Source organism: Entamoeba invadens (genome assembly GCF_000330505.1).
Source record: "Entamoeba invadens IP1 unplaced genomic scaffold scaff_1105074724587, whole genome shotgun sequence".
NCBI lineage: Eukaryota > Evosea > Mastigamoebida > Endamoebidae > Entamoeba > Entamoeba invadens.
In genome coordinates, this window is record NW_004191917.1 from 27,172 (window position 1) to 41,135 (window position 13,964).

Here is a 13,964-nt window from a genome sequence, read left to right on the forward strand (position 1 = left end):
CGAAAGTACTGACTTTATTTTGAAAAAAATACCAATCCCGTTCAATTATTTTCGTACAAATTCGGGAAAATATCGGAATATTAGCCATCTTTTTCCAAAAAACCCGATCCAGTTATTTGATTTGACCACAACTCGATACTTCACAACATATACACAGCATTGTTGGCCTAAAAACACAACAATTAACGTTTAAGTAAATGGGATGGTGTTGTTTGTGTCGAGTTTTAACTGATAATTACTTTCGTTGATTTTTCATTTTCAATTAAAAACAAACATGTGGTTATCTTTTCTGAATAAAAAATAATGAAATAAAGAGTTCCAAAAACACCAAAAAAATTACAGCAAATGTTTGATAAATTTGACATGCATACGTCAAAATTGTCAAAGAGCAACACAAGAGACTTATGCAAAATAAAAATATTGTTTTGTTATGGAATATTTTAAAAAAGATGTTCTCACTGAAATGCTCAAAAAGAATGTCGACTTCAAAAAACCCAACAAAGATAAGTTATCAAACAATTTTGTTATTTTTATTGTTATTGTAACAACACTACTAAGCATACTAATCTTCGAACTAAGCTTTTGTTTTGTGAATATTTCATTAATTAATAAAATGTTCGATAATGAAAAAGGTTGACATTAAATTGATTTGCTTCTGTACTAAAATGCACTTTTGGGATCAATCACGTGTTTTTCCCAAACAAAAATCCCGTTACTTCAAATTTTATATGGAATTTTTTAATGCTTAATTATTCTTCAAGTAAAAAAATATTTTTTGAAGACTGTTTTTCTCTTTTTTACTTGGAAAAAATAAGCGAATTTATTACAAAAAAACGATTCCCAAAAATAATAAACAAAATAAATGCAAAAATCGGGACACCTCAGTACCGACTTTTGAAAAACAGTTTATATATATTCACAGTTATTCATATAATAATAATTATATTGTTAATAATTATTTATATTATAATGTAGTTTTCGAATTTAAATAAAATTATAGGGACCTACATTGACCACCACCACCTTTACCAAAAAAAAATATTTGCCGCGAGTGTTTTTTGAAGGAAGTCCACTTTTCAGCCACTGTTTGTGCGTCCCCATGTCACCCACTTTCCTTGTCCGTACTGTGTGGACGCGGATGTGGTTCCCCCCGCTTGCGGGGGGGTCAGGGGGGGATCCGCTCCAAGGGAGGACTTGGAAAGTGGGTGAAACGGTGCACAAACAGACTGTTTGAGTGTGTCTTCAGAGCCTTCTTTTCAATGCTCCGTCTCACTCGTTTTCCACTAACTCGAGGTGAATTTTCGGCATTTTTTGAATTCGGGAACCAGACCTAATATTATCCCATTTTCCTATTTACTATAATTTTAATTTGAATATGATTCGAAATAGAAAAAATAAATCTATTTTAAGAGGTGGTGGTGGTGGTCAATGTAGGTCCCAAAATTATATATTAAAATATTTTATTTATTTAATATAAAAACCATCTCAGATAATAAATATAAATTAATTATAAACATTATATATTTTTGTAATAAATACAATAATACATATTGATTTATTTTTGTAAAAGGGTTTTAAATAAATATTCAACAAAAATTCAAATGACTTGAAATTTTATTGAAAAATAAAGGCGAAATAAGGCGAAATTTTGAAAAGGCAGTTTTAAAAAGGGCAGATTTCCCTAAACTCGTTAATTTACTTGAAAAATATAAAAAACAAACTTGGGATTAAAATTTTGATTACCATAACACATTTTTTGCCAAAAAGATAAAACACAACTTTATAATTGAATGTCCATGTTTACAGAATCACCAAGTTGTGTTTCAGATAAAAATGAAAAGTACTAATGAGTAAAACAAGCATTGAGAGAAGATAAATTGGTTAAGGCTATACAATTGAAAAGTTTTTTTTAATTTTTGAACTGTTTATTTTATTTTAGACTCTTTTGATTAATAACCTTGATTGTTTAAATGTTTGTTTTATGTTATCGATGGCATTTTTAATTGTTGAATTAAACAAAAACTTATTATTAATTTAAGTGTTGTATCATTTGATGCTATAATGTTTTTCATCACATCATTAGTTTATCGTTATATTATCGTTTATCTTATGTTTATTTGAAAGATAGAATTTTACTCACGTTTAGTTACAAAATAAACCACTGACCAAATAACGAACCTAGAAAATCGGGGAAGATTTACCCAATATTTGGGTAAATTCCCTATTTTTTGTTCAATAATTGAAACTGTATTGAATTTTAAGGGTTTTAAACTGTGTACTGTTGTTGGTTCAACAAACAGGAAAAAAAAAATAAAACAGATAAAAAATAGTAAATAACGGGAAACTAGGACAAAGGGTTTATATAAATTTTGGAAACGGTACAGAGTTTTGGAAAACAGTTTAATAACAAAATAAAAAAATATTAATTCAAAATATATTAAGTTTAACAACAAAAAATAATATCAAAAGCAAAAACGAGGCAGTTCAACATTATAATACATGTTTTTTTATTGTGGCAAAATAGACTCAGTGGTTTAAAAAAACATTAATTAAAACAAAAATAAAAATATTTTATTTTTAATTTTTTAATATAAACAAATATATTACTGTCTTTTAATTATCATTTAACTTTATATGTTATACATTAACTAATACACCCAGATTTTAATAATTAAAATTAAAATTTTGTTTATCATTTTGTGCTTTAATTTGAACCATACTAAAATAATAAACTTTTTACCAACTTATATTTTATTCGTTGCAATGAAAAATATCTATATATTTCCATTACAAACGATAATGCTGTTGTAAATTTCAAATGTTTCGATTGTGGCAAGGTTTGTTATATTCAGTTCACTGTTTTTCAAATGACAAATTAACACCAATTCAAAGAGTTATTTTTATCTTAGTGGTTCGCTGTGTGTCGATTAATTATGGTAATGTTAGCATAATTCACACAAATCGCTGATGGGCACCATGTAAGTTTTTCATGTTCCATGAATTATAAAAACGATCAATTAGAGTACCGTGAAAAATCACTGCGGCGTGAAAAATTACTGCGAATTGTTATTGGGCCAAAAATAATGTTATTAAGGGTTTTAAAACATTTTGGGTTTCTTTTTTTTGTTATTCGAGGCTGTTAAAACGAAAAACGACAATTTTGTTCTACAAAATCTTTTGAGGCCAAGTCAACAGATTGTGCTAAGAGGAAAAATGGTGTTTTTATATACTTTTTATGAGGGTTTTGTTTTTTCCTTTTTCAATTGAAAAACAAAACGTTTTTAATTTTTTGTTATTACAAAAAGACAAATTCTAAATTATAGTTTCGGATATCCAAAAATTATTTTATCAAGTAAAAATGTGTTTTGATATTTTTAAATTTTGAATAAATGTACCAATTATTGATATTTATTTACCCGTTACATCAATTTATGAAATATAATTTTATTGAACAGTCGATATCTATGACAAAATATGAACACATTTTAACAATAAAATTTTGCAAAATAATGTATTATTGGTGAAGATTAAAAATTATAAATAAAAAAACCTTCTCATAATTTTAATTACCAAATAATCACTTAACAATATAATTTCATTCTGATATATAAAGTGAATTAATTAGTTGCTATCTTAAAGTATTGTTATTTGAAAAATCATTACTCACTGTCTTGTATATGTTTTATGAAAGTCATTATTTTTTAAGTAAAAAATCCAAAGAAAGAATCTAACCCGTCACACTGTGACACAAAAAATGGTTTAAAAACAAAACGAATAAACAATATAATTATCTATTTCATAACAACATCTGTAATATATAAACCGTTCAATAAATACTTGACATGTTGGTTGTATGATCACTGGCTATTTTGATCATGGAATGATGTAATAATACAATCACAATTCACATTAAATAAATCAAACAATGAACTATTATTATAGTATAAATTTAATTAAAATCTAATAAACAATAAACAAGTGAAATAGTTAATTAACGTGTATTTTTAATTAACATCAATATATCAATAACAAAAATTTATAATAAAACAACAATAAATTATAATTTATTTTTTTGAATGTGAAACTATTTTTAATAATTATTATCATATAATTAAACTAATCGATTAATTATGGATAATTTTATGATAAATTATCATTATTTTAAAAGGGTTAATACACCAGAACCCCCAAACAACTTAATTCTTTCGTTTCAACAAATTATTCAGATTTTAAATTGGTGTGATTAAATAATCGACCATCCGAAAACCCCACGCTCATTAACCGTTTGTTATCATCAAATTGATTTATATTTTATAAATTTATCAATATGATATGTTTATAACGTGTTTTTATATTTTGTTTATGTTTATTGTATTGCAATTTGTGTTGTTATTATAATTTCGAAGTTGAAACGTTTATTCGATCTTAATAATTCGAGTTGATATTTCTGTGTGTTTTTATATGATTATTATGTTAAAACATATTGATTATAGTGATAATTTAAGTTTATTCAATAGAGTTTATAATTTGGATATTCCCAACAAAAATTAACGACTAGTTGAAGAGAAATCAAATAGATTTAATGATAACCAAAGAATGGACTAATTATTTAAATATACGATGTCCTAACTTATTCGTTTTTGCTATTATATTTTGATGTATTGTTTAGTATTTCACTTTATAAATTGTTAAAATCTATAAAATAAAAACCAATATCTAGTTTGAGTTGTTTAGAATGTTCGTTTTTACGAATTAACCCTTGTTTTAATTGATAGCCATATTATATAACATTTTTACAAAGTAAATTATTTTTTATGTTTTACAAGCAACAATAACATTATTTTTTGCCCAATAACAATCCCCGGTAATATTTCACGCTCAGTGATTTTTTGGCGGTACTCTGTATATAATAATCAATAAATCAGTAATATTATAAAAGTAATGGTCACTTAGCGCAGTGGAAGCGCATCTCCCTCCGGAGGAGAAGGCCGTGGGTTCAACCCCCACAGTGACCGTTTTTAATTTTGTTTTTATTACAGTAGGAGGAAATACAGAAGTGCTAGAAAAAGGAAAATGCTGGCAACTATTGGTTAATTTTTAAAACCAAAATAGAAGGTTTACAATTTGAAAATACCAAAACCATTTTATTTCAGAAAAAGGATTTTTAGTAAAAAACAATTAAAATAAACTAGCTATAAAGTTAATTTTCATATCTTTCGATTTCCAACAACTCTTCTTCTGAGACTTCCAAAGACAAATTCAAACCATGATAATTAATAGTAGTTTCATTTAGTTGCAGTGATTTGTATCTTTGATATTCATCATCCATGTTAATTACATTACAATACAGCATTTCAGACAGTGAACTAAGCATGTTTAAATGAGCGACAGTACAGACATTATCAGCTGTAATCCCAGACAGAAAGTAATTGACATAAGATAACTTCGAGTAATCACTTGGTCGATAGTCGGTACATGATGATGTTTCCATTATGGACACCTTTTCTTTGGTGTTGTTTGTTGCATTTAAATTGGCCATCAACTCGGTTCTGATAAATACATTATTTGTGATGTAAGTTTTGTATTCTTTAATAAATTTTCGGCACTTTGTATATCAATATAGAACCTCCATTTACCGTCCACAAACCTAAAAACCATTCCTCTTCGTTCGAATGATGAAATGACATTCTTATGAAAAGAAGAGAGATCAATAGAGTTCATGATTTCTGCCGTACTTCTTATAAAAGACGTTTTTAGCTCTTTTTTTTCTTTTTTCAGTGCATCAGTAAAAGTGTTAGTAAAATTGGCTATTTATTTAATCAAATCTTCCATTGCTCATTTGAATCTGTCATTTTCACTGATGTGGAAATCACTTGAAAAGAAAAAACACTATTACCACGGGGTTGCTGATTTACACTAATTTGTGTGGCAAAAAGTGGTGTGATATTTGTCTTTGTTTTCTTGACGCATCCGAATAGACATAGGTCTAGTGGTTGAACTAAACCAAAGAATGAGGAACATACATGTGGATGTGGATGTAATTCTTGGCGCATATTTCCCTCAATACTTCAATATCGTGCCCGCTAAACCCATCCATAGTCACCAGGGAGGGAGTGATAATATCAAAACCATACTTCACTTTGATTGAGTTGATGGTCGGAACAACCTTTTCCACAAACCATGTTGTAAAGATGTTTTTTGTTGCAAAACCAGTTTCCAAAAATAAAAGGTCAAATCACAATTGTGTTTGAATATTTCAATGGGCAAATTTTTCAATCCAAACACCGCTCCTGGACAATAAACTTCTCCTGCCATAGATATCATACATAACAAGGTTGTGCGTTTCCTTCCTCTATTGTAACCAATTTGACTTTATTTACATTTACATTTGAAGGTACAAACACTTTAACAACCTTTCTATCAGCATAGTCTTCAAAACCGACTTCGTCGATATTGAATACTAGCTGTATTGGAATGCCGTTGAATTTGGAGAGATCCAGATAACTGGTGATTACATTTGAAGGATCAATTCGCTGTCTACCCATATCTTCAGGAATTCCATTAATGTATTTTAAATTCAAATAAACCATTAACCATTTTCTTAACGTGTCATTTTTAACCTTATTCGATTGCTTTTTTTCCAATATCAACTCAAACGATTTTAGTGTAATTGCCAAATTCTGAGTTGAACAAAACTTATAAAACGATGAAAAAACGATTTCACTTAGTGGAGTTATCAAAAAATGTCTTCCAATAAAATTACTACCATCAATCAACTCTTTATTATAATATGAAATTTGTTTGGATATTATGCCACGGTTTATATTAAATAAAACTGCTAATGATCTGTGAGTGCACTCATCATGAAATTTATATTTAGAATAAATTAAACCAATTTGTAGTCGTATTGTGGAATCTTTCATTTTAGTTAATAACTCGACATCATTTTTCAATCTTTCATAGAGTTTTCTGGGTTTTTCGGAAAAATATTTTGTAGTATTAATTGACATAGAACTTTCATAAGTAATCAAAAATGTTTCAATTTGTTCAATACTATAACCAGGTTTAAGTTCTTTATAAGTTTTTTTGTCAACAAAAGATTGAAATAGTTGTCTGTTTTATTCAATAAAATGCAGTGTTAACATTTCGCCGAGTTTAATCGGTGCCAAAATTCTTACATCCTCGTTTCCCAACGAGAAAAAGTTGGTCTGTTGTTTTTCCATGTTGTTTTTTAGTTTTTAGTTCTAACTCTGTTTATTGTTTTGTATCAATTTAATAATAATTATGGTTAATTTATTGTTTCATTTGAAGCGCTTCATTCCAAATTACATTGTTATTTTTAATTTAACTACAAATAATAATAAAAACTTAAAAAAATAATTAAGAAATCGAAAAACACCAAATAATTTTAATTTTTGGAGTAGCATTCCCCTTTTTATCAGTATCTCACTTTTCTGTTAACTGTATAAAAAATTTTGATTTTAAAATTTTGTTTTTTTTGTCAAACCACCGATAATTTGTTAACTAAAATTAAATAGCCAATATCGAAACATTAATAATTAATGATATTTTCTTAATGTTTTTATTAAAAATAGACCAATATTAAATAGACAATAATAATAGGAAAAACCACACCACAAGTATTCATCAATTATTATTATTATAATATTCATTTTATTAATAAAACAAATTTAGTAAAGTGGTGTTTTTTGTTTGATCTTAGAACTTGTGTTTATTCAAATAATACTTTCATGCATCAGAAATTTTGCTTTTCACAAAAAGACTAAAGTTGTTTTTTTTGCGGCAAAAAAAACATTTGTGGTAAAGCTATTTTTGAATAAATTAAAGGATTGTAACATTAATTCATATCGAATTGTGGTTCCAAAAGATTCGATATTCTTCAACAAATTGTTTTTTATAAATTAAAAATTTTAAAATATTAAAATTTTTAATATTTTAAATATTATACTGTATTTATACTTTATATTAATTATAACCAAAAATATATTAAGTGAACTTTTTTAATAAAAAATGAAATTAAAAACTATATTTATTTTTCTCTTTTTTATTATTATGTATTATATATTATAGTTATATTAATTACAAACATTAGTTGGCACCAAAAAAGACAAAAAAAAAATAATAATGTAAATAATACTATTAATAATACTATATATTAATACTTTAATTATCAAAAATGAGAAAGGTAATTATCAACTATAAATGAGTAGTTGGATGAGTCAACTCTCGACCGACACCATTTTCATAGTAGCAAACTATTTTACATCTTCAAAGGACTATGTCACTCTTGAACGTGTCTGTAAACGATATCGGAACCTTTCATATCGCTTTGATTCCAATCCTATTTCAATTAACAGTCCCGTCTGCTTCAAACTCTTTCCACACATTCACACCCTCAACTTCTACAAGAAAAGTGACCTCATGTATTACACACAATACAACGAAGAGAACACATTGAGTTACTCCGTTAACACTCTCTGTTTCAAATACGAAATGTCTTATTCCGACGTTGTCAAGATCAATGGCATCCAAACCATCTTTAAGTCACTCTCAATCAGTAAGAAAGAGCGTTTAAAGACAAAGAACAGGATTCCACCTGAAGTCAACATCCTTGCCAGTAGCGCCTTTGAGAAATGTACGACTCTGAAGGACTTCGTAGTCCCTGATAACGTGCGTGTCATCAAGAGCAGTTGCTTTGATAGTTGTTCTAATCTCTCTACTATTAAACTTCCAATAGGGTTGACGCGTTTGGGGACGTCGTGTTTCTCTGGAGCTCGCAAACTCGAGAGCATTGAAATACCAAAATTGGTGCAGGCGATCGGCTACAACACGTTTAAAACGTGTGAGGCGCTTTCAAAGGTCTTTCTACACGATGAAGTCACTTCATTGGGGAGGAGCGTGTTCTTCAAGTGCTCCAGTCTTGCGCAAATTGATCTTCCAAACAAACTCCGTGACATCGGAATTGACTGTTTCAACGAGTGCGGTGCGCTGAAGGAAATAGTATTGCCGGAACACGTCAAGGAGATCCCAGAGGAGGTGTTTCAGAAATTGCTTGAAACTCTCATTTGTCTATCTTCCAAAGAACATCGCGAAGGTCGGGACGTGTGCGTTTGAGGCGTGTAACAAACTGAAGTACTTTGTGATTGATGCGGACGACGTGAAGTTCCATAAAAACACTTTTAAAGACGTCAAAAGTGTCCATTTTGTCGTTGCAAAGACTAACACGAAATTGGTGAATCACTTACAGCAATTCGATTGCGAAATTGGGGACATTCGCAGTGTCATTCAGTCGGTGTGTACGAAAATTCAAAAGTGTCGAAGTATCACGCACTTTGAAAGGGAACGCATTGACGACATGAGCGAAGTCCAGAAGAGTCAAATTGAAGAGATGGAGGTCGAAGGGGCAAATGAAGAGCGAAGTGCTCTAATGACGAATGAAATAGCAATTACACAACAAAAGAGTGACAAGAAAGAATTATCTGGAAATGAGAAATTGAATGATGGAAACACTTCTCCTCATATTAAAATGAACGACGAGAAAAGTCGAAGTAGAGAGATAAAGGCGACGTCTCAAGATTCAATGTCTCCAAAGAGCAAAAAGAAGAATTTGAATGTCAAAGCAAAAGGGAAAGAAGTCAAAGAAATTAAAAAGAATTTAATGACGAAGAAAGAAAGCGTTTTAAAGAGCAAAAAGAGTGTGAAGAATATGGAGAAGGCAAACGCTATGGGTGAGAGGAGTAACGGTGAAAGTAAAAGTGCTTCTTCTATGGACGGTGATGTTAATAAAACTATTCGAAAACTATACATAATTAAAAAACCAATTAAAATTGATCCAATTTTAAAGCCGTCTGAATTGAAAAGAGTTGTGATGGAAACCCTTGAAAGAGAAGGCGAAATTCAAAAGGAAAAGAAGACGGAAGTGCCAACGAAAACGTCGTTGGAAATTCACTCGCGGTTTGCTGGTAATAAAACAGTTGACGTTCCACAGAAAGAAATGACAAATGAAGTCGTCAAGAAGACATCAGTGCAACAAAAAGGCACTTCAAAAATAGTTGAGAGCGAAATACCAAATCCCGTGAAATCGACGTGCGAGAAAATTGAAGGTAACGAGAAAGTTTTTGAACCACAAAAAGTCGAGAAAATAGAAGAGGAAAAGAAGACCAATCAAAGTGATATATTTGATGATAAAAAGAAGAAGGAAGAGCATCCAACGACTTCTTTGAATAATTGTAATACGAATGAGAATAATAAAGAACAGAAAGATGTTTGTAACACTAAAGAAATAATACATGAAATGTTTATAACAGAGAAAACACTTGAAATAACTCCAATTATACCAATAATAAATGAAAATAAAGAGTCTCCGCTTATAGAAAACGCGTGTTTAATAGGACTCGACTTGAACGAAAGCACATCAGAAGAGGAGGAAAATTGAACTGATTGGATTCATTCAAAATAATGGGAATAAGGTGTTGTTTATTCAACATTAATTAATTTCATTGGACTTAAATGATTGATACAGTTGTATAAGTTATTAGATCATTATTTTTGTTATTAGATTTACTGAATTACATTATTAATTCCACTTGATTTTATAGATTCAAATAATATTAATATAATATAATGTATACTACTGTTTACCATGAAGGCTGAATATGCTTTGTGGATACTTTTTCTGTCGAGAGGTAATTTGTATTATACTTTTTATTATAATGTTATTAGTTAATACTATTAAATTGATAAGAAGCGGTTAAAAAGACAAAAGAGGTTTTTTATCCTCCCTGTGATAATTATAAAAAACAATTGGTATTAATATGTTGTATGTCATTATTTTCCCTAAAGAATTCAATTATGTAACACCCAACTCTCCGGTGGGCTCACATGAATTCGAGCAGTCCTCTCTCCGAACCATTTCATCGTATCCGTTTCCAATTTCATGTACTGGGATATCCAGTACATGAAAGTGAGTGTTAGCTTTCAAAAAATGCATTTCCATGGTTCATGTAATTCATTAAGTCTTTCATTCATGTCACAGCAACATGTCATAGGAGTTTGTTTTTAATCATGTTAAAATTTTTAACTTTCATTTTTAATTATTGTATTCATGAAATATATTGAACAATTATTTTAATTAATAAATTACATCATTTTTGTATGATGTTTAATTAAAATGAACAAAGAAGATAAAATAGTTAATAATAAACAGTTGTAATAATGAATCATACAAATTAAATAAGTTTTAAAGAAATTGATACACTTAATTGATATATTGTATTCTCATATACAATAATAGTATAAAAATTGTTAAGCATGTAATGCTATACAATATTAACAAATATTAATAATGTTTATATTTTTATTAAAATATACAAATCAAATTATAACTGAATTACTTTAGAACATTTCGCAAAACAATTATCAAGGTTGTACTCCTTTGATTTTAATATTGTTATCTCAAGTGAAGTACATCCACAAAAACATATTGTTCCAATAGTTTGGATATTATTTGGGACAACTAATCTTGACAAACTTTTGCAGTTATAAAATGCGGACTTTCCCAGCAGACTCACACTCCGTGGTATATCAATTGTGTTTAAAATTGAACATTCGAAAAAGCATTTATCTGGTATTTCCAGTAGATTTGAAGGCAAATTAATTTTATTTAAAGATATACACTGTCTAAAACACCCATCTCCAATTTTACTTATAGTATTTGGCAATTCAATACACGTGAGCGACTTACAATATCCAAAACATGTGATTCCCAACGTGCAAACATTACCACCAATTTTCACATCTTTCAATTCTTGGCATAAACAAAATGCGTAGTCGTTTATACTTAATTCGCAATTTGGTATTTCAACTGTTTTTAATAAACGACAATTATTAAAACAATTGTTTTCTATAATTCTAAGACGAGATGGAAATTTGACTCTTTCCAATTGAGAATTGCCATTGAAGCAACAATTTGGCAATTCCAAAAGAGCGTCTGGTAGATCAACAGACGTGATATTATAACAACAATTAAAGCAATATTCACCCATTTTAGAGACGCCATTTGGTATATCAATAGAAATAAGTGAAGAACACTTGTAAAAACAAGACATCCCTATTTCCTCCAAATTAAAAGGCAATGTTATTGAAGTCAACTGAGTGCAATAGTAAAAACATTCTTTTGGGAGTTTTTTAATATGAGGAGGTAAAGTGATGGACTCTAAATAGCTGCAATAGTAAAAACAGTTGTTACCAAAAGAAGTAACGGTTTGGGGAATTGTGAGTGTTGGGATGTTCGAACGAGCATAACATTCGTCGCCTAAGCTTCTGATGTTGGTGGGAATAATATTTCCATAGAAATATCTGTTACTTGTATCGTAAACAACATTTTTGAAGGAAAAATTGTTAGTTCCATTAAAAAAGCGAAAAAACTGATAATTAACTTGGACCCATATGTTGATTTGATAAAAGTCGTATTTTTCTTGAGTAACGAAGTCATCATATTCATTATTTTGAAGAAATATGTGATGACCAAAAAACTCATCATTGACAGACCAAATGTTAAGAGTTTCTATATTTGGAAAGTATTTCATTGTCTTTCTAGTTAGTGGTATTGGATTGAAATGGAATTTTGCCATATTGTTTTGATACTTTTTACAGACCATTTCAAGTGTTATATAATCATTTACACTCTCAAAGTATTGAGAAACAATCATTATATGGTAAGCATCAATATGATTCATTTGTATGTAATAGAGATTGAAGCTTTAGTGTTTTTATAATATTTATTTATAAATTTATTTTATAATTACAATTAAAATTAAAATGATTCAACTCGCCGATTTATTGAACTCTATTAATACTAAAAAAAACATTTTTTATATTATATAGTTATTTATTGTATTATAAATATGTAATAACAATTCAACCAATAATTTATAAAACATAAAAAATAAAAATATTTATAGAAAAAATAAAAAATTGATTTATACATTCAAAACTTAAAAAGTGGCCAAAAGCAAAAATTGGTAAATTACAATAACCAGGGTCGGCCAAACGATCATGTTATTGGAAAAAACTTGAAAAAAAATAAAATGGTAAATAACATTATCATTTTTAAAAAACAAAATGAACATGACAAAACACAATTATTTATACTATATGATAAAATGAAAAAAATAAAACGATAATTCATATCAAACACGAATTGTTTTCAAATTACTTTAGAATACAACAATATACTTATATCTTTGTGTTGATATAAGTGTACACTAAAACCTTTCAATTGTAAAATATACATGCAAATAAAACTTATTCAAAGTTACTCTCATAATAGTTTTTTAATTTGGGTGATAATAATTATTTTGACTGATTATTATTGTATTATGAATAATCGTTTTTATCAAGAAACGAACTAAAATTAAGTTTTACTGTTTTGAACGTAATATGATTCACTCCATTCGAAAAAATAATACATTTTTTGTTTTGTATTATTGCAAAAGATAATGAAAATACTTCTATTTGATTGATTAATTAATACTCTAATTTAAAAAAGGACACGATTGAACGATTCAAAACCTTTGTTAAACTGACAAATATACATTTGTACATAATCAATAAAAATAATGTGTATGTTGAAAAAGTATATTAATTGTTTTAATAAAAATTTTAAATTAAAATCAATAAAATGATTTCTTATAATTTTTATTGGTTGTAAATATTTTCTGTATATACAACAATTATAATGAGTGAATATTGTTATTTAATTTTAAAAACTTTGCATTTTACCATTTCATATGTTATTTACTGTTCAATTGTTGTTCTTTAAAACTGGATTATAACACATTGTAATGATGATTTATTCAATACAAAAATTTGGTTTAAATCGTTAACTATAGTTTAACCAATTTTTAAAAACATTTTAACTCTAAAAAACTTTTTAAGTTTTT

General features: G+C 28.2%; 3 protein-coding genes across 3 annotated transcripts; 1 reads left to right on the plus strand and 2 right to left on the minus strand.

Moving 5' to 3' along the window:
- Positions 1-5,200: 5,200 nt before the first annotated feature.
- Positions 5,201-5,539, minus strand: EIN_133410 (hypothetical protein; the record flags this gene model as incomplete). Its single annotated transcript, XM_004185960.1, has 1 exon — positions 5,201-5,539. One exon carries the CDS (start codon positions 5,537-5,539, stop codon positions 5,201-5,203), a length of 339 nt encoding a protein of 112 aa, XP_004186008.1.
- Positions 5,540-8,235: 2,696 nt separating this feature from the next.
- Positions 8,236-10,456, plus strand: EIN_133420 (hypothetical protein; the record flags this gene model as incomplete). The annotated part of the gene is made up of 2 exons (XM_004185961.1): positions 8,236-9,129; positions 9,185-10,456. The coding sequence occupies 2 exons, from the start codon at positions 8,236-8,238 to the stop codon at positions 10,454-10,456; spliced, it is 2,166 nt and encodes a 721-aa protein (XP_004186009.1).
- Positions 10,457-11,399: 943 nt separating this feature from the next.
- EIN_133430 (hypothetical protein) lies at positions 11,400-12,758 on the minus strand (the record flags this gene model as incomplete). Its single annotated transcript, XM_004185962.1, has 1 exon — positions 11,400-12,758. One exon carries the CDS (start codon positions 12,756-12,758, stop codon positions 11,400-11,402), a length of 1,359 nt encoding a protein of 452 aa, XP_004186010.1.
- Positions 12,759-13,964: the final 1,206 nt, after the last annotated feature.